The sequence below is a fragment of the Notolepis coatsorum genome (genome assembly GCF_963971535.1).
Source record: "Notolepis coatsorum genome assembly, chromosome: 5".
NCBI classification, from domain to species: Eukaryota; Metazoa; Chordata; class Actinopteri; order Aulopiformes; family Paralepididae; genus Notolepis; species Notolepis coatsorum.
In genome coordinates, this window is record NC_140169.1 from 14,557,594 (window position 1) to 14,582,900 (window position 25,307).

Consider the following 25,307-nt stretch of genomic DNA (forward strand, 5'->3'; position numbering starts at 1 on the left):
AAATTCTCTGAAAATATTAAGAGGTTTTCAATATTTTCTTTCCACATCAGCTGGCTGCAGCTTTGACAGCGGCTGGTGTGAGCTGGGTAGTGTAGTTTTATGATATTTCAACATCCATCGAAAGCCCTGGTTCTCCTCTTTCTTAAGACTACAATGATGTCATGACGGCATCATTTCCTTGCATCTAAATCATCCGGTTCCCGATGCAATGCGCAGAGATTTTTACAAGATCATATTTCGATCATATTTCGTAAACATTAATACAGACTGTATTGATCTATTTATAATGTGAAATAAATCTCAACCTGTTACCGGGCCGATCGGGTAAATGTATCCACTTTGGGTTTTCAAATTGCCATCAAGCGCAGAGGCAGGCTACTGTCTACTGCTTATATCGCCATCCTGTGGCATTCCGAGGACGAGCAGGCAAATTCACAGACCCACATAATGCAGTAAACACGCCTACTAAACCCAATAAGGCTAATTATGTGGGCAAGCAATCTCAAAGATTAAAACTAGAACCTACTTGTGGAGCTCATAATGACATGGGAGGTTGGGGGGTTTTAGTAGGACAGCCTTACATATTCTAGTTTTAATCTTTGAGATTGCTTGCTGTATTTTATGGATGTCTTTTACAGTAATGCATGTATGGATCGCTTCACTCCTCCTCATCTCTCTGTCCATCTTCATTATGTCTTAGTTCTTCTATGCTATATCCAGCAGCAAGTCGTCCAACGTCATAGTGCTGGTCCTGGCTCAGATCATGGTGAGTGTGTGTGTCAAGTCAAGTCAAGAGTTTTATTTGTCACGGCATACGGATATACAATGAGATGCGGGTGGTCTTGCCCGCAACGATGTGCAATTGGTACAACATATAATAGAATCCAATACAAAAATGTGTGCAATAAAATTGTGCAATAACAGGTAGCAGGTAACAATAAATGTGTGCAATAACGGGTAACAGTTAACAGTTAACAGTAGTAGTAATAGTAGTGCAATACACTGTTACTGTTGCTAATACTAATTTAAAGTGGCCTTTCCTTTTGGCAATAAGTGGGGTGCGTGCGGCCTGAGTGTGTGCCCGCTCATGCTAAAGTGTTACAGTGGTACTCAGTGTTCATTGTTCAGGACTCTGATGGCCTGGGGGAAGAAGCTGAGCCTAAGCCTCTCTGTCCTAGTAGCTGGGGTTCGCAGGCGTCTGCCTGACCTCAGCAGCTGGAACAGGCTGTTATTGGGGTGGTGAGGGTCTTTCATTAAATCAAATCAAATCAAATTTATTTATAGGGCCCGACAACACACGTTAATGTCCCCATGGGCCGTACAGGTCTTCTTTAAACAAGTCAAGAAGAAAACATAACAATAAGTCAAGAACAGAACAAGAACACCATAAGGTCCAAACATTTTTAGATGAATGCAAATAAATGAAAGAATGCAAGCACTCCCAGACATACCCCACGCGAAGGTAAGGAAAAACTCACTAAAACCTAACAATAGGGAAAAAAGCTCCACAGGCAGTGTGGAGGAGAGAAACCTTAGAAGGGCCATTCAAGGGGGGATCTCCCTAGATGTTGGTGATAGTAGTGTTGCAGACGGACATTATCCTGCAGGCTCTGGATTTGCACCTCTTGTTGTATAGAACCTGCAGGGGAGGTAGTGCAATACCCGTGGTACGCTCGGCTGAGCGCACCACTCTCTGTAGGGCCTTCTTGTCCTGCATCATGTATGTGTTTAGCTCAGATCATGGCGAGTGTGTTATGTCCTGCATCATGTATGTGTTTAGCTCAGATCATGGTGAGTGTGTGTGTCCTGCATGTATGTTTTTAGCTGCAACCAAGCAGCTAATATACGTTGGTCTGTCTGTTCCCAAAAATGTGAAAACATTTTGTCATGACAGAGTACTTGATGGAGTCATGCAATTTGCCACAATGATAAATACTGATGTGTGTAGGGTTGGGTACCGTTCACATTTGAACCGATACCGGTACCCAACAGTTTTTACAATTTAGAGATACCATAACTGTTAGCTGTTACAGTAAATGTGTTCTTCAACATTCAAACTGTAATAATGTGGAAAGAAAACAAAACCTTTCATTAATTTTCTCGTGATCTGACTTCCAGACATGAGTCTCTTACCGCTGGGCCCGGTCACAAACGACACGCTTGCTCTTATACGGAGCACAAGGCCGGTCCCAGGAAAGAGAGGTTCTAAGTAGGGCTGGACCGAATAGTTCGAAGCTTCATTCATAACGTTGACATAGGGCTGGGCGATTAATCTATTTTTCGATTAATTCGAATTAATGATCTAGGACGATTAAAAAAAATAATTAATCGATTAAAAAAAAGAAAAAAAATAGATTCACCTTTTATTTGACAAAAAGTGATGTTTGGTGAAAGTTTGATTTGCACTTTATTAATCCCAATAGGGCAATTCATTCTTGTTTGATGATCAAGAGGCACGTTTTGTTTGTTTTAAGTGAAGTTTGGTGAAAAAGCAATTATTGCACTATTAATCCCAATAGGGACTATTCATCTTTGTTTGATCAAGAGTAACCTTTTATATATATATACCGGTATATATATATATTATATATATATCTTTTTTTTAAGTGAAGATTTGTGAAAGTTAGGTTTGCACTTCAACCCCAATAGGGAAATTCATCTTGGTTTGATAATTTTTTTTGTCAAATAAAAACAAAGGTTATTTGAATGATTTCCTAGGCGGTTATAGTTTTCAAGAGAGAAAAAATCGATTAAAATCGGAAATCGGATAAAAAATTTTTTATCTGAGATTAAATTTTTAGGCCATATCGCCCAGCCCTACGTTGACATTCAAATTCTAAATCAACATTATTTTATTTATTTGTGTCTATTCATTCTGTTTAAACCAATGGGGTTTTTCTTCACAGTTGCAGATACAGATTAGGCTACACTAATATTATAGTATTATACTATTATAGTATATGACTCGTCATAAAAATGTAAATAAAACATTTATCATAAATTATGTAGCCTATCTGCATCCGCTTGGCACTCCATCTAATCAAGACGTCACCATCACTTTTGTACCAACCGTGCCCTTATTGGATTAATTATGTTGACGAGTTATATTCATTCGAGAAAGTTGATTTAATAAAAAAAAGAAAATACTAATTTAATCAGATTAATCACTTTATTCAAATTGAAGATTTAGTTTGAGGATTTTATTTACATTTTTATTTTTTTATGATTCAAATATAAAATATGATGACAGACATTCAAAGCTTCATTCGAAAACTTCAATAGAAGCTTTGAATGTAAAAAAAAAAATGACATTCGGTCCAGCCCTAGTTCTAAGTCTCTCTCCTCTCTCTCCTCCAGGGGATGTACTTTGTGTCCTCGGTGCTGCTGATGCGTATGAGCATGCCCCTGGAGTACCGCTCCATCGTGACCGAGGTGCTCGGGGAACTGCAGTTCAACTTCTACCACCGCTGGTTCGACGTCATCTTCCTTGTCAGCGCCCTGTCCAGCATCCTCTTCCTCTACCTTGCTCACAAGCAGGCGCCAGAGAAGCACATGACACTCTGATCGAGCCCCTCCCGCTCCGAGCCCCTCCCACTCCCGTGACCGAGCCCCTCCCACTCCCTCTCCATCCCAGACTCCTGTGGGGACTTTTAACCCGGAAGTCACCAGATTGTGCAGAACTTGCTTTTTCTTTTTCTTTTATACAGAAACAATCACGTTGTCCGTCTGCGCGTGGCCCGTACTTCCTGAATCAGGAATGGCTGACCGTTTGGGACGAGAGAATCACTGATTGGGGTGGTGGGGGGGGGGGGGGGGGGGGGGGGCGGGATAGTGTATGATGTCCGGGTGAGGGAATTGACCGAACAAATCGTACTATTTTTGTGTTGGAATGTAATCTGGCTTTACAAAATGCAAAACACTTGAAATCTCTTGTCGCGATTGTCGCTCTGCTCTCTGGAGTCTGAAAAGGTGGCCGGACCGTGTTCAGTGAGGGCCGCGTGTGAGGGTTAGGTGTGGCTGTAACACCGTAGTGTCTGAACCATCTTAAGTTTGTTCACCTTTAACATTTCTGTATGCTGTATGCTTTTCTAAATTGAAACAAACCTTGTTCTGTTGATTTTCAAAGTAGAAATAACCTACAAACTTAGCTGAAACCATCCCATTGTAAAAGTTGTTTCAATACCTTAAAGTTGATTGACTGAACAAATTGATATGGTACCGATGGTTCACTTCACTCCAACGACAGACATAGTCAGGAATGTATGATAATCGGACATTGAATATCCTCTACAAATAGGGTCAGTTGTCGGTTATATCCCACCAATATACAGTGAATTACAATGTGGCGATAGTAAGGTTTTGTCTGCTATGGTGTGGTCAGTGGTGGATGGTGAATGTTTGTGCATATCTACTGGTCTGAGGCAGAGAGAAGGCTTTGAAATAAATTAACCATGGCCATCGATGTTATTCTTCTTTTTCTGCTGTTTGTGCTGACCCCAGGAGGGTCATCAAAGAGAAGCTGGCTATTCTCAGTCCTTGCTCCACAATGGTGGAACGAATTTCCGACCACAGGACAGCCGAAACATGAACAATCTTTCGCCGTCGACTGAAATACACTTCAATCAATATCTGAAATGAAAGAAGAAAAGAAAACGACTAACCTTCTTACTGTCTTCTACTATCATGCACTCTTCCACTAATTAATCTTCCTTGCCTATATTACTACCTACTATACTAATATGTCTCTACTACTATCAGAATCTGAATCAGAAAGGTCTTTATTGTTTATTTATTTATTAAGTTGTTTTCACATACAAGGAATTTGCTTTGGACGTTATCGGTGCGACATTAGCGGACAGACATTAACAGACAGATAATACAATACAGTGGTGGAGTAAAATGAAATATGAGCTAAGTTAAGCACAATAGAATAATATAATTATGAAATAAAATATAGGCCAGGGCCTATCCACTCAACACTGCAGCACCCAAGTTACAAGACTGTTTGATGAACATTGTTACTCAGCTGAAAGAGTTGTACCCTTCCTGATGACTTGTCGTACATAACTTGTAAATCGCTTTGGATAAAAGCGTTCGGCTAAAATTACTAAATGTAAAATGTGCTGTATTTGAATCTCATCAGAGGAAACACTGACTCCACTACAGTAACCATCGTCTTTTAGACAGTAGTAGTTTTATAAATTTTCATAGAATAATTTTACAAATGCAAGTAACAAAGTGGACATTTTGATCAAGTATTACACAATGGCAGGTAGAGGCAGAAGGCAGAACTTCATGCTCACACCGACTACTACATGTTATCGATGGCAGATCTTAGTGTGTAGCCCAATCTTGGGAACTTGCAGTGTAAGAAGGCAATAATATCCAGAAGTGTTGCAGGTACACAGGCACTTCAATATATACATTCATCATTTGCAGTAAAGAGCGATATGATAACGGTACATATTAGAGGGACATGTGCAGTAGTCTCCAGGTCCAAACAGCATATTTTAGTGTAGAAAGTAGAAACATCAAATGGTGCCACTGGGTGATTTTATTACTGGGTGTTGTTTGTTCCAACGCCCACCAGCATATTGCAATCGAAGCGGCTGTCCTGTCGTAATTGGCATACGTAAAGGCCGGGGTGAGTTCTGTCCTGGAAGCATTTGCAATTGAAAAGTCACTCACTCATTAGGTGTGAGGCAGTGTAATCAGGGTGTGCAGAGAGAGACTGCTGTACAGGCCATTGGAGTGTGTTTTGTGCTTAGCTCTTTTCTACAGTTTAAAACAGCCATGTTAGCATGAGTGAAAGGCAAAGGGCTGATACTGGAGCGAAGTTACGGAAGCATATTGCTGCCACACCGTGAAACGTTTATTGTTATAACAAGATGTGTTTCACGTTATAACAATATATTTTCACGTTATTACGACATACAAACTTATATCACATTATAACAAGAAACGTTTCTTGTTATAACAATATACTATGTATCACCATATAACGTGAAACGTTTTATGTTTTAACGTGATAACTTATTTTTTTTATTATTTTTTTTATCCTCTTTTTCTCCGCCTGATTTTCTATTTTTCTCCCCATCCCAATTTAGTCGCTATGCCAATTCCCCCCCTCCCCTACCTGGTTGTTGTGCGCATGTTCCTCCTACTGGTCGGTACAAGGGAACCCTGAAGTCCACCACATGCTTCCTCCGACACATGTGGATACAGCCAGTGACTCTCTTTTCACCTGGCAGCGAGGACTCTCATTGGTGAAGCGTAACGTGTGGGAGGTCATGCTGCCTTCACCATTTCCTGCCTTTCGCTGACCAGGCGCCCAGACCTGACCGTGGCGTCGCTGTCCACAACGCCAGATTACCACCCACGACTTCCCTCCCCCTAACTCCTAGCCAAACGAGTTAGTATGATGACCGGCCCAAGCCGCAGGGCAATGCTGACTCCGGGAGTCGAGACCGCAGCCTCTTGCATTGGTGATGAGCGCAATCTCCGCTACGCCACCCGACCGCCTATAACTTATTGTTTTAACATAAAACGTTTCACGTTATAACGTGATACTGATACATTTTTTTCTTGTTTCTGGTGTGGCAGCAATACACTTCAGTAGTAGATCACAGGTCTCAAATCTTCTCCTGCTGGCTCGTACGACTGGCTCCGTGAGAGGAACTGGAGATGAAATGCAGAGACTTGAGGCTGAGTGGACAGATGGGAGTGTGCCGGCCCTTCAGAATCTCTCATCAACACTTCCTTCGGATGAGGCCGACGACGCCGAGGGGCTCTGTTGCGGAGAGAGTGAAATCACAACACACAAATAATAAATAATAATAATAATACATTTAATTTATAAAGCGCTTTTCAGGAACCCAAAGACGCTGACAATGAGCAAAACAAATGAACAAAGAAACAAAGAACCACAGGGAATAAGCAACAGTATGAAAATGCAGGACATACAACCACGGGTAACAAGTAACAGATACAGAGTCCAGTAGGGGAACAGTCAGGGAAGTAAAGAAACCGAGGGGAGGGGTAGGCAGGAGAGGGAGAGAAAGAAGGGGAGGGGAGGTGGTAGGTTGGAGGAGGGTGGTTATGGGTAGGGAAGGTTGTATGCTTGGGAGAACAGGTAGGTTTTGAGTCGGGATTTAAAGACAGAGTGAGGGAGAGTCTCGGACAGTGAGGGAGGGTGTTCCAGAGTCGGGGTGCAGCTCGTGAAAAAGCCCGGTCACCAAAACGTTTAAGTTTGGATGACGGGACAGTGAGGGAAACAGTGGAAGAGGACCGGAGGGAACGGGTGGGGCGGTAGGGGAGAAGGAGGTCAGGCTGCGTGAATATTTTAGGCAACCAACTTGTGTTTAGCGTTTCTCTGATTGGCCACTACGCCCATGTGACCGCGGCAGCGCGAGAGAGCTGCAGCGCGGAAATAGGCTGTCTATTGCCATTCTCTAAGACAAACTCTAACCTTAACCAGCTCCGAAACAGCGCCTAACCTTAACCCTTCTAACCTTAACCAACTCCGAAACAATGCCTAACCTTAACCTTAACCTTAACCAACTCCGAAAGAATATTGCCATTCTCTAAGACAAACTCTAAAACCTTAACCAGCTCCGAAACAGCGCCTAACCTTAACCCTTCTAACCTTAACCAACTCCGAAACAATGCCTAACCTTAACCTTAACCAACTCCGAAAGAATATTGCCATTCTCTAAGACAAACTCTAACCTTAACCAGCTCCGAAACAGCGCCTAAACTTAACATGCCTAAACTTAACCGGCGAAAGAATGCACGTAAAAAAAAAAAAAAAAAATTGAAGGGAATCAAACTTGTCACCAACAGACCACAGGATCCACAGCAAGGTGGCACTACCAGTTGAGCTAGTGGTCGATGTTAAAAGAGGGGGGATTACTGCTGCATAATGCTGCCGCGGCAGAGCTCTGCTGCTGCCGCGTCGCCATGGCTAGACGCAAGTTGGGCGTGGCTAGACACAAGTTTGTTGCCTTTAATATTTAAGTAAGCAGTAGGCTACAGTAATCAGTCGAGTGGTACTCACAGAGCGAGCCGTGTATTTCCGCCGTTGGTGTCACAGCGCATGCGCACCAGGCTATTTGGCTGCCTGGTGCGCATGCGCTGTGACACCAATGGCGGAAATACACGGCTTGCTCTGTAAGTACCACTCGTTTTGTAACAATGATTTAAAATGTTTATTAGCAACTCCGATCTTTCAGACCCCAGCGCCTCGCTGTGTGAAACCCTAATTGTACGATTCATATCTGATATATTTTTGACCCACCCCCAGCTCAGAAGCAGCGCTTGGTGGTCCAAACTAGCCTGGTAGCTACATAGCTGAGAGTGACTGCGGATACCAAAAGCCCCTGGCTTGCAGATCGCAGTCACGTAAGGGGCTATTACTATCTATATCTGTACATATCCTACTCGTACTAGTTATGCAGCTGGCCAGTAGTAGTCATACATACATCTGGTTAGCAGCACTACACTTGAGGGCGGGATCCACAAAGAATGGATTGTACGGTGCTAATTGCACCCTTACTTACAATTCATTATGAATTGAAAATGGGGGACCCTGATGTAAACAAGACGAAAGTCTTTCTCTGGTCTGCATCCCCTTAACTATTGTGTGTATTGAGCCGTACTGTATTGTACCCATTCTGCAATTTGTTAATACAATTTTCAATCAATCAATCACCGCGCAGGTGATCATAATGAATGGTAAGTAAGGGTGCAATTAGCACCGTGCAATCCACTCTTTGTGGATCCCGCCCTCATCAGTAGTACTAATTTGTATACTTTGTACCCAGTTTAACCACCTGTACATTGTATATTGCTGTTGCACTTTACTGCTACATTTGCACTCTGGTTGGATGCTCTTCGTTGTACTGTACTTGTGCTGTATAATGACAATAAATTTGAATCTAATGTAATCTAAAAGAAAAAGTCTTAAATGTAACTTGTTGATACTCGTTCTCTACAAAGAAGCATTCACCCTCTCTCTCGGTGGCGCCGGAGGGGTTTTTGGCCTTGCTTCTTCTTTCTCTTCTTCTTCCTCCTCTCTCCTCTCGTGCTCCCGGACCTCTTCATGGGCGGCTGCGCAAGCGGGTGCGTGGACCTCCTCTGGGCCGGCTGCGCCTGCGGGTGCGTGGTGGACCTCTGCGGAGGAGGTGGAGGTGAGGGGGAGCCGGGGAGGAGCCATGGCTCTGATCTGGTCGTAGACGCTCTTCGTGGCCACCAGGAGCCCCAGAGCGCTGCCGCCGCTGCGGATCAGCCCCACCACCTCCTCGTGGCTGCTGTTCTCCACGTTCATGCCGTTCACCTCCAGCACGATGTCGTCCTCCTCCAGACCGGCCTCGTCCGCCGCCCCGCCGGCCACCACCTGAGGAATGCAGTAGCGGTACTTTCAGCATGTGTCATATTATTTTTTTTTGGAACTGTACAGATGCAGCACTGAAAATTCAAACCACTTCTGCTGCTGGTCTGCTGCTCCTCTGCCACTATATAACTAGCACTCAGGTGTTATATTTCGGGGGATGGTGGCTAGCTCCCAAAATGAACAAAGGGAGGGTACTTAACTTAAGTGCCCCCCCAGGGAGGGCGTTGGGGGCTACTGCCCTCAGACTAGAGCCATATGAAATCCGCGTTCACGGAATCGCGGAATTGAGCAATAAAAATGGAATCAACTGTAAAAAAAATAAAAATTATATATATATATATATCTTTTTTTTTTATATGTTGTGGGACTTGTACAGCACTTTGTTCAACTTTGTCAGTGCTGTAAAGTTTAAACCTTTTTAAATCGTAGACAAACCAAACACTTTGCTTTCATGAAATATTGTAAGCCGTCACTTGAGGCTTTATAAAAGCAGCACAATGAACACAAATCTGTCGGTGCCGAGTCCGACCTCATCTTAAATAACAAACAGCATTGCTTGTTGTAATTAACAAAGAGAGGCAGAGTTGATTTAGCAAAATAATTTTTTTTTAAAAAAATATATCATTTATCCCAGAGTCCATTTCCAAACCCGTCAATAATTATTTCCAGATAAAGTCACAGGTTCACAGGCCGAACACTTTACTGCACTTCCCGGGCAAATTCTCTTTCAAATACAAGGGTGTAAATAATTGGAATGACTATCAAAATAATGAAATAACATTTTCTTATTTGAATGTTTACAATGCAGTCTCTGTAAGTTAAACATATTTTTGTCCCCTCCCTCTGTGATGTTTACAGGTTATTTCATTGTCTTCAATATGAGCTCATAGAACGTAATGTATTTTCTGAATCAAGTGGAGGTCTCGCATAGGCCCATTTGGGCATATAAAGATATATATAGTATATACAGGTATGTAAACAGGAATATGTGCATATATATTCAAACGGATGTATATATATAGTATACGGTATATGTTACAAAGGGTCAGATTAAACCGAATATATATATTTATTGCCTGAGATCCCATGTATAATATTGTATATCGTTTGATATCCCCTGTATATTCCTTGTACAATATATACGGAATATCCCTTTACCTGGTAGCAGGACAGACCATAATATTCGTTCTCCTATTGGAAGCGATCCCCCGGCGCCACTGCCTTACCCCCTCGAGCTGACTTCAAAGGTACCGACGAGATATGTCTGTACATGCCCAGCTTCTGCCCATGAATACGGCTACTGAAATACGAATGGTACTATTTGTTCACAGCGCATATATATATGGCGCAAGTAAAGTAGAACTTTCTCTTAGTCTCTTAGTCCATTGTCCCGTTCAGTCTCGTTCGGTTCCAGTTATCCAAGCAACGTCTCACCCACTACGCAACGTGGGCAGAGCAGGGCTCGCATTGCCCCAAGATAGTCTCGTGTTATCCTAATACATTTGTTCAATGTATCGTTCGCTATTTATTAGTAAACCTTCATTACGAGTCAAAGACCACGTGGAGTGAGTAATTGTGCGTCTACATAGAGCACTTATTGCCCGTGCTAATAGTATAGTAACGTCAAGTTCAACCGTGCACTACCGCACCGGAGGATATCTACACCGGACCAGCAGCACCACGGAGGATTTACACCCCGCCAGCAGTGCCACTTTCCCGGCAAGGATTATTATTCTTCATTCTTCACCAAGCTGCTGGAAGCAGAGAACCGTCTACACCCACTGCTGTGGGATCCACGTGCCCGTGGGGACATCACTCAAGCCCGTCTTTGTCGTACCAGAGGCACCACACCCTCACCTGCCCGGCACGCACCCTGGGACCAGGCTGCCTATCCCCGCTGACCCAGGGGTGACATCGCCTCCGTGAACCCTGGACTTGCATAGAGCTTTGCCTCCCTCTGCTGGCTTACAACCGGTAGTACGCCCCACGTTGGGCTCCATACCATAGAGATAATCCTTAATATTCACTATTGATTTGCCTGCACATTCTATTTGCCTTATAAGCGCATCCAAAGTGACCAAAGTACTGTAATCTAATACCCCCTTTGATGTAATAAATATTGTAAACAAGTATTTTGTGTGGAAAACCGTGTTATTGTGGAAGTATTCTAATCTAATATACTTGTGTACAGTATTGGCCAGTAGTACATAGACGGTAATAGTTTAATGATACTAGTACTTGATTAATACAGTCAGGGAATTGTACCCCTCAGTTACAATTGGTCCTTCGAGCCGGAGAATAATTAGCGTAATATTAATATAATATTAATATTGACATGGCCGATGACGAACACTCCACAAACGGTTCTCCTAAGCTAGATCGCCCGCAGCGCAGACGACAGCCACCCCCCTATCTAGAGGCATACTCTGTCAGTCCAATACCTAGCTTTAAAGGGAAGTTAAACGCGGAAAAAGTAGAAAGTAAAATTATGTCTGACCTTAACAACCAGGTTACCCCGACCACAGAGGCCCTAGTGGGTGCTAATGTAACTGACCAAGCTCACGGTGGGGACCAGGAGGGAACTGACACGACTTTACCCCCAGACAATACCGAAGAAATAGCCCCCGATCAGCTCCGGGAGGAAGACAACCCTAAAGAGACGCGCACCCAGGAGACGGATCTCCTCGGTACGCAACAGGAGAACGGATCTCCAACAAGTACTGCCGGGAGCCGATCGCCCCGAACAGCGTCTTCCCCCAGCGAGGCGGACAAGATGCTGGCGCAGGCACTCATCGCCACCCTGGCAGCCTCCACCGAACGCGATCGACTTCAAGCGCAACAGACGTGCGAGCGCGAACATTTTGCAGGCGAGCGAGAGCGCTTCCAGGCGCAACAAAGGAGTGAAGACGACCGCATAAGGCTGGAGACCAGACGCCTCCAGACAGAAGAGAACATCGAGAGAAGCCGCGCCGACGTCACAAATGCACAGCTCCACGCCGCCCATGCCAGCGCCAATGCCCAGCGCGACGTCGCCAACGCACAGCGCGACGCTGCCCAGGCCAGCGCCAATGCGCAGCGCGACATCGCCAATGCCCAGCGCGAAGCCGCGCGCGACGCAGCCCATGCCCGGCGCGAGGCAGAGCGTGACCGGCTGCAGGCGAAGCTGATGGACAAACTGGTTGCCATGGCGACACCCCCTCACTCCGCACGGAGCTCTCAGAGGTCGTCAAGACATGGGTCTAGGACACATTCCCCTACCCGACGAAGCGACCCGGGACCCCGCCTACAGGAGGATCCTGTCCACGTCTCCGAACCCCCTCCCCAGCCGGTCCATACGAGACCTAGCAACCGGGGTACAGAACCGAACCACGCCGAGAGACTGAACAGAAGACTCCAGGTCCTAGCAGAGGAGGAGGAAGAGGAGGAGTGTCAAGCCGACCAGCAGCAACGTGCTCTGGCCCAGGAGGCCCAGTACAGCCCCGACCAGCAGCAACGTACTCAGGACCAGGAGGTCCAGTACAGCCCAGAAGTCAGCCCCGAGGCCCTGCGCTACAAACCCCCGACTCAACTCACGGGTGAGTTTGACGCACCGTCAGCCCCGAGGAACAGCACCTGGGTACCCGACCTTCGGTACCCACCAAGTACCAGCCCAAGACGACACGCAAGAGGAGACTCGCCTAGGAGGCCTCTCCCCCAACGCTCACCGATGTGCCAGTCATCCATGACATCATACATTGCCACGCCGTCATTTCCCGACTTCGCCTATGAGAGTCGAGCACAGTACACGGAGCTCCGGATGTGCCTAGAGACAATGGTGGTGGATGTCGCTGATGAACGCCACAAGTATGCAATATTACTGAAGCACCTGAAAGTACCGCGAGCGCACAATATAGCGCTGGCCTATGCCACCTCTTCGACACCATACACAGCGGCCCTTGCAGCGCTGGACCAGAGATATGGACGTATATGGGATTACGTAATAGAAGAGATAAGGCATATTGACAGCTTACCCCCAGCAACAGACAATCGCTCACTAGACGACCTGTCAATCAAAGTGCAGTCCCTGGTAGGGATGCTGGGAGCGCAACGAAACAAGGGCATGCATGAGCTATACGCCAACTCTAACGTCGAGAGGATTTTGGAGAAGCTGCCGCCCGCCAGACAGGAGCGCTTCAGGCGGCAAAGAGACCACCGGGATCCCAACGGCCCCGAACCATCCCTCCTTGATCTAGCCGACTTCCTGGCGAGAGAAGTCAGCAGCTTACGACTGGATACGTTCGGGCGGAGCACCACAAGCTCCAGAGAGGGACCCAGGAGAATAAATGATGGAAGAAGATCGGTGACTGTTATGCACCAAGCCGAATCAGTACCGCAGCACCAGAACCACAACACCCCCTCGACGAAAGAGGACCAGTGGAAGATTGAGTGCCAGTACTGTGAGGGAGAACATCGGCTCCATCAGTGCGAAGATTTCAAGAAGCTGACCACGGATGATGTGAGCCAGTGGGTCAAGGACCACCGCCGCTGCTTCCGCTGCGCGCGCAGCCACCTAGCAGCTGAGTGCCACTTGAAGAGGAAGTGCAGCAGGTGCGGTGGCACCCACCTGGAGGTCCTGCATGACCTCAACAAGCGTCAGCCAGGACAACCGAGTGGGCCCGCCGCGGTACTGTACCATGCCGAGGCGGTGGCACCAGCACCGAAGAGCCCCCAGACCGCTCCCTACTGTACCTACTGCGACGGCGGACACTGGCTGGCACAGTGCGCCGAATATAAGACACTGAACCCCGTCCAAGTTAACCAGTGGCGTGAGGCGGCCCAGGCGGGCGCCGCTTACCGCGCAGCACGGTGCGGAGCCCACCAGAAGGTCCAAGACAACCGACCAGCAGGAGTGCTCCACATTGACCAGCACAGCGAGACCCCCCGTGTGCTCCTCAAAGTGGTCAGAGTGCTCCTGAGCCACGGGGACAAAGTCATGGACACTTACGCCGTCCTTGATGACGGGTCAGAGAAGACCCTTCTGCTTGCGTCCGCTGCGGCCCAGCTGGGACTGCGGGGGAGCGAGAACCAAATGACGATTCAGACAATAAGAAGAGATTTAAAGACGATAAAGGGCGAGAATGTCTCCTTCACTATCGCAGCAAGCGGGCAGCCAGAGCGACGGTATAGGATTACAAATGCTTTCACCAGCCAAGAAATAGGACTATCACAGTGCACCTACCCCATCCCACAGCTGATGGATAAATACGTGCACCTGCGTCAACTACCTATCCCGCTCATAGACGGCGCCACCCCGACCCTGCTGATAGGCTCCGACCATGCAGACCTCATCGTTCCGATAGACCGGGTCCATACCGGAACCCGAGGCTGTCCTGCAGCAGTCGAGACCCGCCTAGGGTGGACACTACAAGGCCCCCTCGCTAAATCTCTCAACCGAACAGCAGCCACTAGCTGCCTACACACAGAGGCGAGCGACACCGGCCTCTCCCCCGTACAGCAGAGGCTATTGACATTAAGCGAGAGGCCCGTGAGAGAACCGTGGGTACCAGAGGGAGTTCGGAACTCCACCCCCCTCAGCTGCGCTCCAGACGTAGCTGACCTCGAACCCAGCACCCCAAGCGACTCCTTGACGGGGCGGCCGGGACCGGCCCCTCCTCACACGGGGTACAGAGCGAACAAGAGAAACAGACGGAGGAGGAGACAGCACAGCCAAGCACAGATCAAAGCGGTCTCAGGCCCGCTTCCTCCTAAGCCCCCCTTCATCCCGTCCAGTCGTCATGACCATAGACCAGTCACTACCCCGAGCTGCGTGGCCGGCCGGCCGCGTAAGCAAAGTGACCACTGGTGCCGACGGAAAGGTCAGAGTGGCAGAAGTGCTCGGCCAAGGGCGGATCTACAACCGACCCGTGGCGAGGCTGATAGAGTCGCCAAGGCTCCCCGACGCGCCTAATGACGACCATGACCCCTGACTTTGTGAACTGCCCGACCCCTCACAACGGACATTGAGTAGTGGACAGTGCGGTTAATCTGTCCCTGCTTAGCTAATTAGGTGGGACTAATTAGGGGGCGGCTGTTACAAAGGGTCAGATTAAACCGAATATATATATTTATTGCCTGAGATCCCATGTATAATATTGTATATCGTTTGATATCCCCTGTATATTCCTTGTACAATATATACGGAATATCCCTTTACCTGGTAGCAGGACAGACCATAATATTCGTTCTCCTATTGGAAGCGATCCCCCGGCGCCACTGCCTTACCCCCTCGAGCTGACTTCAAAGGTACCGACGAGATATGTCTGTACATGCCCAGCTTCTGCCCATGAATACGGCTACTGAAATACGAATGGTACTATTTGTTCACAGCGCATATATATATGGCGCAAGTAAAGTAGAACTTTCTCTTAGTCTCTTAGTCCATTGTCCCGTTCAGTCTCGTTCGGTTCCAGTTATCCAAGCAACGTCTCACCCACTACGCAACGTGGGCAGAGCAGGGCTCGCATTGCCCCAAGATAGTCTCGTGTTATCCTAATACATTTGTTCAATGTATCGTTCGCTATTTATTAGTAAACCTTCATTACGAGTCAAAGACCACGTGGAGTGAGTAATTGTGCGTCTACATAGAGCACTTATTGCCCGTGCTAATAGTATAGTAACGTCAAATTCAACCGTGCACTACCGCACCGGAGGATATCTACACCGGACCAGCAGCACCACGGAGGATTTACACCCCGCCAGCAGTGCCACTTTCCCGGCAAGGATTATTATTCTTCATTCTTCACCAAGCTGCTGGAAGCAGAGAACCGTCTACACCCACTGCTGTGGGATCCACGTGCCCGTGGGGACATCACTCAAGCCCGTCTTTGTCGTACCAGAGGCACCACACCCTCACCTGCCCGGCACGCACCCTGGGACCAGGCTGCCTATCCCCGCTGACCCAGGGGTGACATCGCCTCCGTGAACCCTGGACTTGCATAGAGCTTTGCCTCCCTCTGCTGGCTTACAACCGGTAGTACGCCCCACGTTGGGCTCCATACCATAGAGATAATCCTTAATATTCACTATTGATTTGCCTGCACATTCTATTTGCCTTATAAGCGCATCCAAAGTGACCAAAGTACTGTAATCTAATACCCCCTTTGATGTAATAAATATTGTAAACAAGTATTTTGTGTGGAAAACCGTGTTATTGTGGAAGTGTTCTAATCTAATATACTTGTGTACAGTATTGGCCAGTAGTACATAGACGGTAATAGTTTAATGATACTAGTACTTGATTAATAGTCAGGGAATTGTACCCCTCAGTTACAGTATATATAGTATTATTGTACATGGCTACCATACAGTGTATAAAGTAAGAGGGATGTGTACAATCATAGACATTATGACTCGTATAGTATGTCTTACCTCTTTGATGTACTGGCCACACACTCCTTGGATGCCGTTAAGGTGGAACCCGAAGCCCGTTGAGGTCTTCTCCATCTTACACAGCCTCGGTTTGACCTCCTCCTCTTCCTCCTCCTCCTCCTCTGCCTCCTTACCAGGGGTGGAGGGTCGGACCGCAGACATGTCGAGGGCTTCTGGGTAACTGGGCGGAGGAAGCGGGCCCCCCATCTCCTCCCAAAACAGCATAGGAGAGACCCCACCCTTTGGAAGAGAGGACATGTTAACCTGCAGCGTCTGCAGTCTCTGTTGAATCCACAGGTTGTACCCCGGTAGGGCTGGGAGGTGGTGGATCCATGCAACGGTATGGTATGGTATTTTTACTATACCGCCATCCAGGATATATTCATATCATAAAATATATAGGCAGACATACTGTATGTTTTTGTTTTAGTTCTGGACATCATATCGACATCATACTGACAACTGTATTACAACAAAAGAAGAATATTGTGATTTGATTATATTTATTCTGTATGTCCCTACAGCCCTACTCAACAGGACCGGTGTGGAGGCTGTGTGGCTCACCAGCTTGTACATCTGGTCCGTGTCTGCGTCCACCACTAGGAGGCAGCATCTTCTACCGCTCTGTCTGATCCTGTCCACCACCTGCTCATGGCTACAGCCCTCCACGGCCTGACCGTCCACGGCCACCAGCCTGTCCATGTCCTTTAGCCCCGCCTTCTCTGCTGGGCTGCCTCTGTCCATGTCCTTGATGAAGTGCCCTGCGTCGTTTCATTCAATACGGTAGAAGGTAAACGGATGTAAAGGTAGAAGGTAAACAGACTTAAAGCTAGAAGGTAAACAGAGTTAAAACTAGAAGGTAAACAGAGTTAAAGGTAGAAGACCCTCAAGACCCCTACGCTCTGCATCTTCTGGCCGCCTCAGACCTACTCCTATCCAAGCTCCGGGAGGGTCATCAAAGAGAAGTCGCCTATTCTCAGTCCTTGCCCCACAATGGTGGAATGAACTACCCACCCCAGTTAGGACAGCCGAAACACGTCCAATCTTTCGCCGTCGACTAAAGACGCACTTCTTCAACCATTATCTGAATTAAAAAAAAAAAAAAAAAAAAATCTAACCCTAACTAACCATACTGTCATGCACTTGTCCTAATAAACTAACCTACACTGTAGCACTCAACACTTTGATGAACATTGTTACTCAGCTGATAGAGTTGTGCTCTTCCTGATGGCTTGTCGTACAGAACTTGTAAGTCGCTTTGGATAAAAGCGTCAGCTAAATGACTAAATGTAAATGTAAATGTAAGGTAAACAGACTTAAAGCTAGAAGGTAAACAGAGTTAAAGGTAGAAGGTAAACAGATTAACACTATCAAATGAGCCATAGTATTGTCTCCATAGCTAGCTATAATATAGAATATAGATATAGCCCTGCAAACACTGCAACGCACAGTGAAAATCCCTATCCTTTACAGCGGTGGCACACTGAGTACAAAGATGGCTAGACCGGCTGGCGCCCAAAGTGTTAAAGGTAGAAGGTAAACAGACTTAAAGGTAGAAGGTAAACAGACTTAAAGGTAATAGAAGGTCATTAAAAACCTGACAGTCTTTCGTCCTGTTTGATACCCACACAGTTTCAAACCTGACAGTCTTTCTTCCTGTTTGATACCCACACAGTTTAAAACCTGACAGTCTTTCCTCCTGTTTGATACCCACACAGTTTAAAACCTGACAGTCTTTCCTCCTGTTTGATACCCACACAGTTTAAAACCTGACAGTCTTTCCTCCTGTTTGATACCCACACAGTTTAAAACCTGACAGTCTTTCCTCCTGTTTGATACCCACACACTGACAGTCTTTCCTCCTGTTTGATACCCACACAGTTTAAAACCTGACAGTCTTTCCTCCTGTTTGATACCCACACAGTTTAAAACCTGACAGTCTTTCCTCCTGTTTGATACGCACACAGTTTAAAACCTGACAGTCTTTCCTCCTGTTTGATACCCACACAGTTTAAAACCTGACAGTCTTTCCTCCTGTTTGATATCGAAATGCCCCTTTTATAAAAGAGATAATTTATTATTTATTACTGTATAATGTTGAAATATAGATCACAGCTCACCCGTCTTGTTGTGCTCCTCTCGGAGGAAGTAGCCGAACCCTCCGGGGCCCTTGGTGATGTCGGCGAGGCGGGGCTTGAGTGGCAGGTGCTTGACGGTGGCGAGCCCCGCCCCCATCTCGATGCCGGTGTTCCTGTAGTGCCGGTCCGTCTCGTTGTCCGCCAGCAGGAACACGACGTTGCCGCTTGCCACGTGCACCTTCTCCACAATCTGGTTGTGTGTGGCGCCCTCCACCCTCTCCCCGTTGACCTCCAGCAGGCGGTCGTTGACCCTGACCCCGGCCATCTCGGCCACGCCCCCCGAGGTCACCTCGGCCATGAACAAGCCCTCCTCGCCTGGTGCATAAAGAGGAAAGTGAACGTCGTACAGGCTTTTCATGCCACTGGAAACTTTATTGATTTTTTTGCCTTTATTAATTTAGTCGTTATGCCAATTCCCTTCCTTGTCGTTGCGCGCATTGATTGATTGATTGATTGATTGATTGATTGATTGATTGAAAACTTTATTAACAGATTGCAGAATGGGTACAATACAGTACAGCTCAATACACACAATTGTTAAGGGAATGCAGACCAGAGAAAGACTTTCGTCTTGTTTACATCAGGGTCCCCCATTTTCAATTCATCAGGACAAATATGACATACATGACATACAGATAGACAGTACTGCTACATCTATACATTTATGAAATACCAGATTTGCAAATACAGTACTGTTTGTGATACAAAAAGAGTCCAGAAAAGGGAGTATATACATTTGACGTAGAAACTGTACATTTGAGGAGGTTGGGTGGGGTTGTGTGGGGGGGGGGTTGGGTAGGGAGGGGTTGGGGGGGGGGGGAACACTGTACATTGGGATATTGACAACCATACTGGGTAATTTACATTGGAGGGGGTTGGGGGGGGGGGGGCACTGTACAAACAAGCAAAACTGTACATTGGAATATTGACAACACCATACTAGGTAAATTACTGTACATTGGAGGGGGTTGGGTTAGGACATTTACAGGGGCCAGTTTCGAATTGCAGTCTCCCGTAGGTGTTCCTTGAGAGTGGTTTTGAAAGTGGGTAGTGATTCACATTCCTTTACAGCTTTGGGTAGGGCGTTCCACATTGATGTGGCATAATTGCGGAACGTGTTTAGTCCCTTGTTTGAGCCGAATCTGGGTTTAACATGATTTGTGGAGCTCCCTCTGGTGTTGTGATCGTGGTATTCACTGACCTTTGGGAAGTATTTTGACATGTACATGGGTACCTTGGTCGTGTAGTGTATCTTGTAGACCAGGCCCATTGCAAGTTGCTGTACTCTGTCGTCTACTCTAAGCCATCCTAGGTTGTCAAAGTGGGCAGGGGTGAGGTGGGTTCTAGGAGTAAGGTCAAGCAGTAGTCTGACCAGTTTGTTTTGAGATGTTTGTAATTTTGTTTTTAGCGACTTTGAGGTGCTTTGGTACCATGAGAGGTGCAAGCATAGTCGTAGTACCCTTGAATGAGTGCTCCTGCCAGAGTCTTCAGGGTATTCCTGTTTACCAGAGAGGAGATCCGGTACAAGAATCGAGTTCGTTGATTGACTTTTTTTATTACATTGGATGCCATTTTGTCACAGGAAAGATTAGCCTCTAGGATGGAACCCAGGTAGGTAATTTCATCTTTCCTTGTGACAATATTGTCACCCACTGTAACTGAGAAGCCGTCGGTCTTGCTGAGTTTGTTATTTGAACCGAAGAGAATGGACTCTGTTTTGCCCATGTGTAATGATAGTTTGTTATCAGCGAGCCATATGCAGATTCTGCCTAGTTCCGAGCTGAGGGTTTTTTCAACCTGTAACTTGTTCTTGTCAGAGACCAGCAGGGCTGAGTCGTCCGCAAACAGGAACAAGTTGCAGTCACAAGATGACGACATGTCATTTGCATAAATTAGGAACAGTAGCGGTCCTAGTATGCTTCCTTGTGGAACACCACAGCTCACTGTGAGGGGGGGGGGGGATAGGGTACCGTTTACCTCCACCATCTGTTCCCTCCCCTCAAGGTAGGATTGCATCCAGCTCACTGATAGACTATCAAAACCAATTGCTTTTAGCTTGTCAATCAGAATGGAGTGATTGACAGTGTCGAAGGCCTTTTGTAGGTCCAGCATGACCAATGCCGCAGTATTTGCCCACGTCCACCTCTTGTTTGATGTGGTCGTTCAAATAGAGAAGGCATGTGTCGGTGGAGTGGGATGTTCTGAAGCCAGATTGGAATTCGTAAATTCGAGTTTTTTCTGCTAGGTACTTTTCGACCTGTTCGTAGACAATTTTTTCCATGACTTTCGAGATGGAGGTGAGAATAGAAACAGGGCGGTAGTTGCCTGGGTCTAATTTGCTGCCCTTTTTGTGCAGAGGGGTCACCCTCGCAATTTTGAAGTCCTTGGGGACGTGTCCCTGTTTTATGGAGAGGTTTATTATGTGTGTTATGACTGGGGTGATGGCGGCTGCTGAGTCTCTGAGGAATTTGGAGGGGATGTTGTCATGGCCAGTGGCCTTGTTAGGTTGGAGGGCGCTCAGTTTTTTGAGTACCTCATCTGTTGTTACCATTTTCAGCTTGAAGTCGTCCTTGCGGACCCCTAGGTTTTTGTAGTAAGCTACTATGTGTTCTACCCCATAAAGCCCTGAGTGGGAGGGTAGTTTGTTTACCAGTGTTGTGGCTATGTTTGTGAAGAAAATGTTTATTGCCCCACTGTCGGTCTGGGGAGGGTGTAGACCAGGGGTCACCAACCTTTCTGAAACTGAGAGCTACTTCATGGGTACTGAGTCATACGAAGGGCTACCAGTTTGATACACTCTTCTGAAATAACAAATTTGCTCAGTTTGACTTTAGTTATATATTATTATCAATGATAAATTATACTCATCTTTGTGAAGACACTGATCACGTTAATGATTTCTCACTATAATTAACAACAATGACTGAACAATGTGGGAAACAGATCATATCAATATTCAACACTTTATACACCCAGGCACCGTGTTAGTGATCCCTGGTGTAGAACTATCACATGCCTCCTCCGATACATGTGGAGTCACCAGCCGCTTCTTTTCACCTGACAGCGAGAAGTTTCACTGGGAGAACGTAACACGTGCAGAGGTTCACACTATTTCCCCCAGATCCCCTCGCTGCTGAACAGGCGCCTTGACCGACCAGTATGAGTCACTGTTTGCAACGACCAGGACACATAACCCCACCGGCTTCCCACCCACAAACACTGTTAGTTGGGACGACTGACCAAGCTGGAAGTACAGCTGACAGCTGCATTCAAACCCAGCCAGTCCTAGTGTTTAGACCTCTACACTACCCACATGCTCCTAGTGCTTAGAGCTCTAAACTATCCAGCCTCCCTAGTGCTTAGACCGCTACACTACCCAGCTGCTCCTAGTGCTTAGACCTCTACGCTACCCAGCCACTCCTAGTGCTTAGTCCTCTACACTACCCAGCCACTCCTAGTGCTTAGACCTCTACACTACCCAGCCGCTCCTAGTGCTTAAACCTCTAAGCTACCCAGCCGCACCCTATGCACTGGAACATTTTTCACATCTATACTACGTAGGGAGGTAGAGCAGTCGTCTGGTAATCCGAAGGTTCCCAGTTCTATTCCCACTCCTCCCAGGCAGCGTGTCGGAAGTGTCCTTGAGCAAGACACTTAACTCCTAACTGCTCCCGATGAGCAGGTTGGCACCTTGCATGGTTGCCTCTGCCGTCGGTGTGTGAGTGAATGGGTCAAATGTGAGGAACAAATTGTAAAGCGCTTGGGATTAAAGCTGCTATATAAATGCACCATTTACCATTTGATATGTTGGAGCCGGTAATGAGAGAGATGTAGTTACATTAGCTTGATGGAGTACCATCCCTTTATTCCAATACCACACATCTAATCGGATCAGTACAGTAACCGCAGTTGGTTTTAAAGGGGCACGTCACACAAAAAAAGCAATGATTATGTGCTTTATTTTGCACATAATGTCACACTCGCCCAAAAACTCTTTTTAAAAACAGTGTTGCACACATGAATTTAGTTTGACAGTTAGTGGGAGTAAATTAGTTTGAATATGGCCACCAGTGATGTCATCGGGGGACATTGAATCCTTGTGTTGTGTTAATTACAGCTCAATGTGCCCCTTTAAGTTTATCTATTATATTTAAGCGCCTTGGTAAATGGTAAATGGCTGGATTTATATAGCGCTTTACAATTTGTTCCTCACATTTTAAAGTCAAGTTAGACCGCGCTCTCAGTATCTGACACTGGGTGCTGAAATCCCAAACATTATGAAGAAAAAAGCCGAAGGCCGGACCAGCACTCTCAGATTAATTTTTTTTTTAATGGCAGCCTATAGTACAGACATGTTTCGGAACAGGTGTTCCATCTTTAGTGTAAAAATGGGAGCTATATACCATGAGGGCAGGAAGTGACATCATAGAGGTGAGCTGGGGAATGCAAGTCAACTTTGACCTCCAGAGTAAGGACTTGATAATGTAGCATGTTGAAAACAAATATATACCAGAAACTTAAATAAGCCAATAGCAAACACAACATTATATAAGCAAAGAAAAACAACAACAGAAAGAAAACTTTACCATTTGTAAAATAATAGTAATGATAATATACTCATGATAAAAGTAATAAAAGTCACTTGTAGGAAACAGGATAACAAAATTTTTCATTCATTCCCTTTGGTACAATGCCATTAATCAAATTAATATAGTAACCTGTCTCCCCCTCTAGAGGGCATTGTAGACTAACGAGTCCCTTAAACAATAAGATTGCATTAGGAGAAATAGAGACATACGGTACACCCTTAAGAAAGGACATAGTGGTGCTAATCACTCAAATATACACTTGCAATGTCAGTAATGGTGTAAATCTCCGGGACCGATGAACTTTTCTTGCTTACTCCTCCGTGGTGGAAGGGGGCCGTCTGGAAACATTGTCTACGGAGGGAGCACAGCGGAGACATCTCCTTCTTAGGTCGATCTCTGGGCTGCCAAATAGGCCTGCGGGAGTGCAGGGGGCACCAAGTGTGTAGACAGTCCCGTTCGTCTCCTCGTCTCCAGCATCTCTTATGCCGCTCGATGTCTTGCCTTGGCGATAAGCAGGCCCCTCTGGATGATGGCGTCCTGCCAATAGTTAGTAAGGGTCACACCATGGAGTAGGATACGAGTCTCTCTCTGCTTCAGGCGAGAATGAGACTCGTGACTCCATCGTTGTAGCTACGAAAGCTGATGTATATCCACTAGGGACAGGGTGAACTGTAAACTCTGGAGCTGCAGGTCTCTAAGCTACCAAAGTAGCTATGTATCAAAGTCAAGTTAGACCGCGCTCTCAGTATCTGACACTGGGTGCTGAAATCCCAAACATTATGAAGAAAAAAGCCGAAGGCCGGACCAGCACTCTCAGATTTAAAAAAAATTGTTTTTAATGGCAGCCTATAGTACAGACATGTTTCGGAACAGGTGTTCCATCTTCAGTGTAATAGGCTAGCAGTGATAGCTTGTAAAAATGGGAGCTATTATACCATGAGGGCAGGAAGTGACATCATAGAGGTGAGTTTGGGAATGCAAGTCAACTTTGACCTCCAGAGTAAGGACTTGATAATGTAGCATGTTGAAAACAAATATATACCAGAAACTTAAATAAGCCAATAGCAAACACAAAATTCTATAAGCAAACAACAACAGAAAGAAAACTTTTCACCATAAGTTTCTGGTATATATTTGTTTTCAACATGCTACATTATCAAGTCCTTACTCTGGAGGTCAAAGTTGACGAGCATTCCCAAGCTCACCTCTATGATGTCACTTCCTGCCCTCATGGTATATAGCTCCCATTTTTACAAGCTATCACTGCTAGCCTATTACACTGAAGATGGAACACCTGTTCCGAAACATGTCTGTAATATAGGCTGCCTTCGCCTTTTTTCTACCTCACATTTTACCCATTCACTATTCACACACTGACGGCAGAGGCAACCATGCAAGGTGTCAACCTGCTCATCGGGAGCAATTAGGGGTTAAGTATCTTGCTCAAGGACACTTCAACACGCTGTCCGGAAGGAGCGGGAATTGAACCGGGAACCTCTGGATTACCAGACGACTGCTCTACCTCCCAAGCCACTGTCGCTCCATTGGGCCTTGGATTTCCTGAAAGGCACTATATAAATCTAAGAAATTATTATTATTATTATTATTATTATTATTATTATTATTATTATTATTATTATTATTATTATTATTATTATTATTATTATTATTATTATTATTATTATTATTATTATTATTATTATTATTATTATTATTATTATTATTATTATTATTATTATCTCTCTTATCAGTCATATCCCTCTCAAAGAGATATCATGATAG

General features: G+C 46.0%; 2 protein-coding genes across 2 annotated transcripts in view; one reads left to right on the forward strand and one right to left on the reverse strand.

The window, feature by feature from the left end:
* Positions 1-3,781, forward strand: part of LOC311227909 (Golgi pH regulator) — a 48,893-nt gene extending 45,112 nt beyond the window's left edge. Inside the window, exons 13-14 of the mRNA XM_084313769.1 lie at positions 701-766; positions 3,358-3,781. Coding sequence (XP_084169895.1) covers positions 701-766; positions 3,358-3,564 — 273 coding nt within the window. The 3' untranslated portion in view covers positions 3,565-3,781. The remainder of the gene's footprint in view (positions 1-700; positions 767-3,357) is intronic.
* A 5,208-nt stretch (positions 3,782-8,989) lies between these two features.
* The window catches only part of pdzk1 (PDZ domain containing 1), a gene marked incomplete at both ends in the record, with an annotated part of 31,382 nt that continues 15,064 nt past the window's right edge, over positions 8,990-25,307 (reverse strand). Inside the window, 4 exons of the mRNA XM_084314018.1 lie at positions 8,990-9,394; positions 16,799-17,038; positions 17,363-17,559; positions 18,919-19,251. Coding sequence (XP_084170144.1) covers positions 8,990-9,394; positions 16,799-17,038; positions 17,363-17,559; positions 18,919-19,251 — 1,175 coding nt within the window. The remainder of the gene's footprint in view (positions 9,395-16,798; positions 17,039-17,362; positions 17,560-18,918; positions 19,252-25,307) is intronic.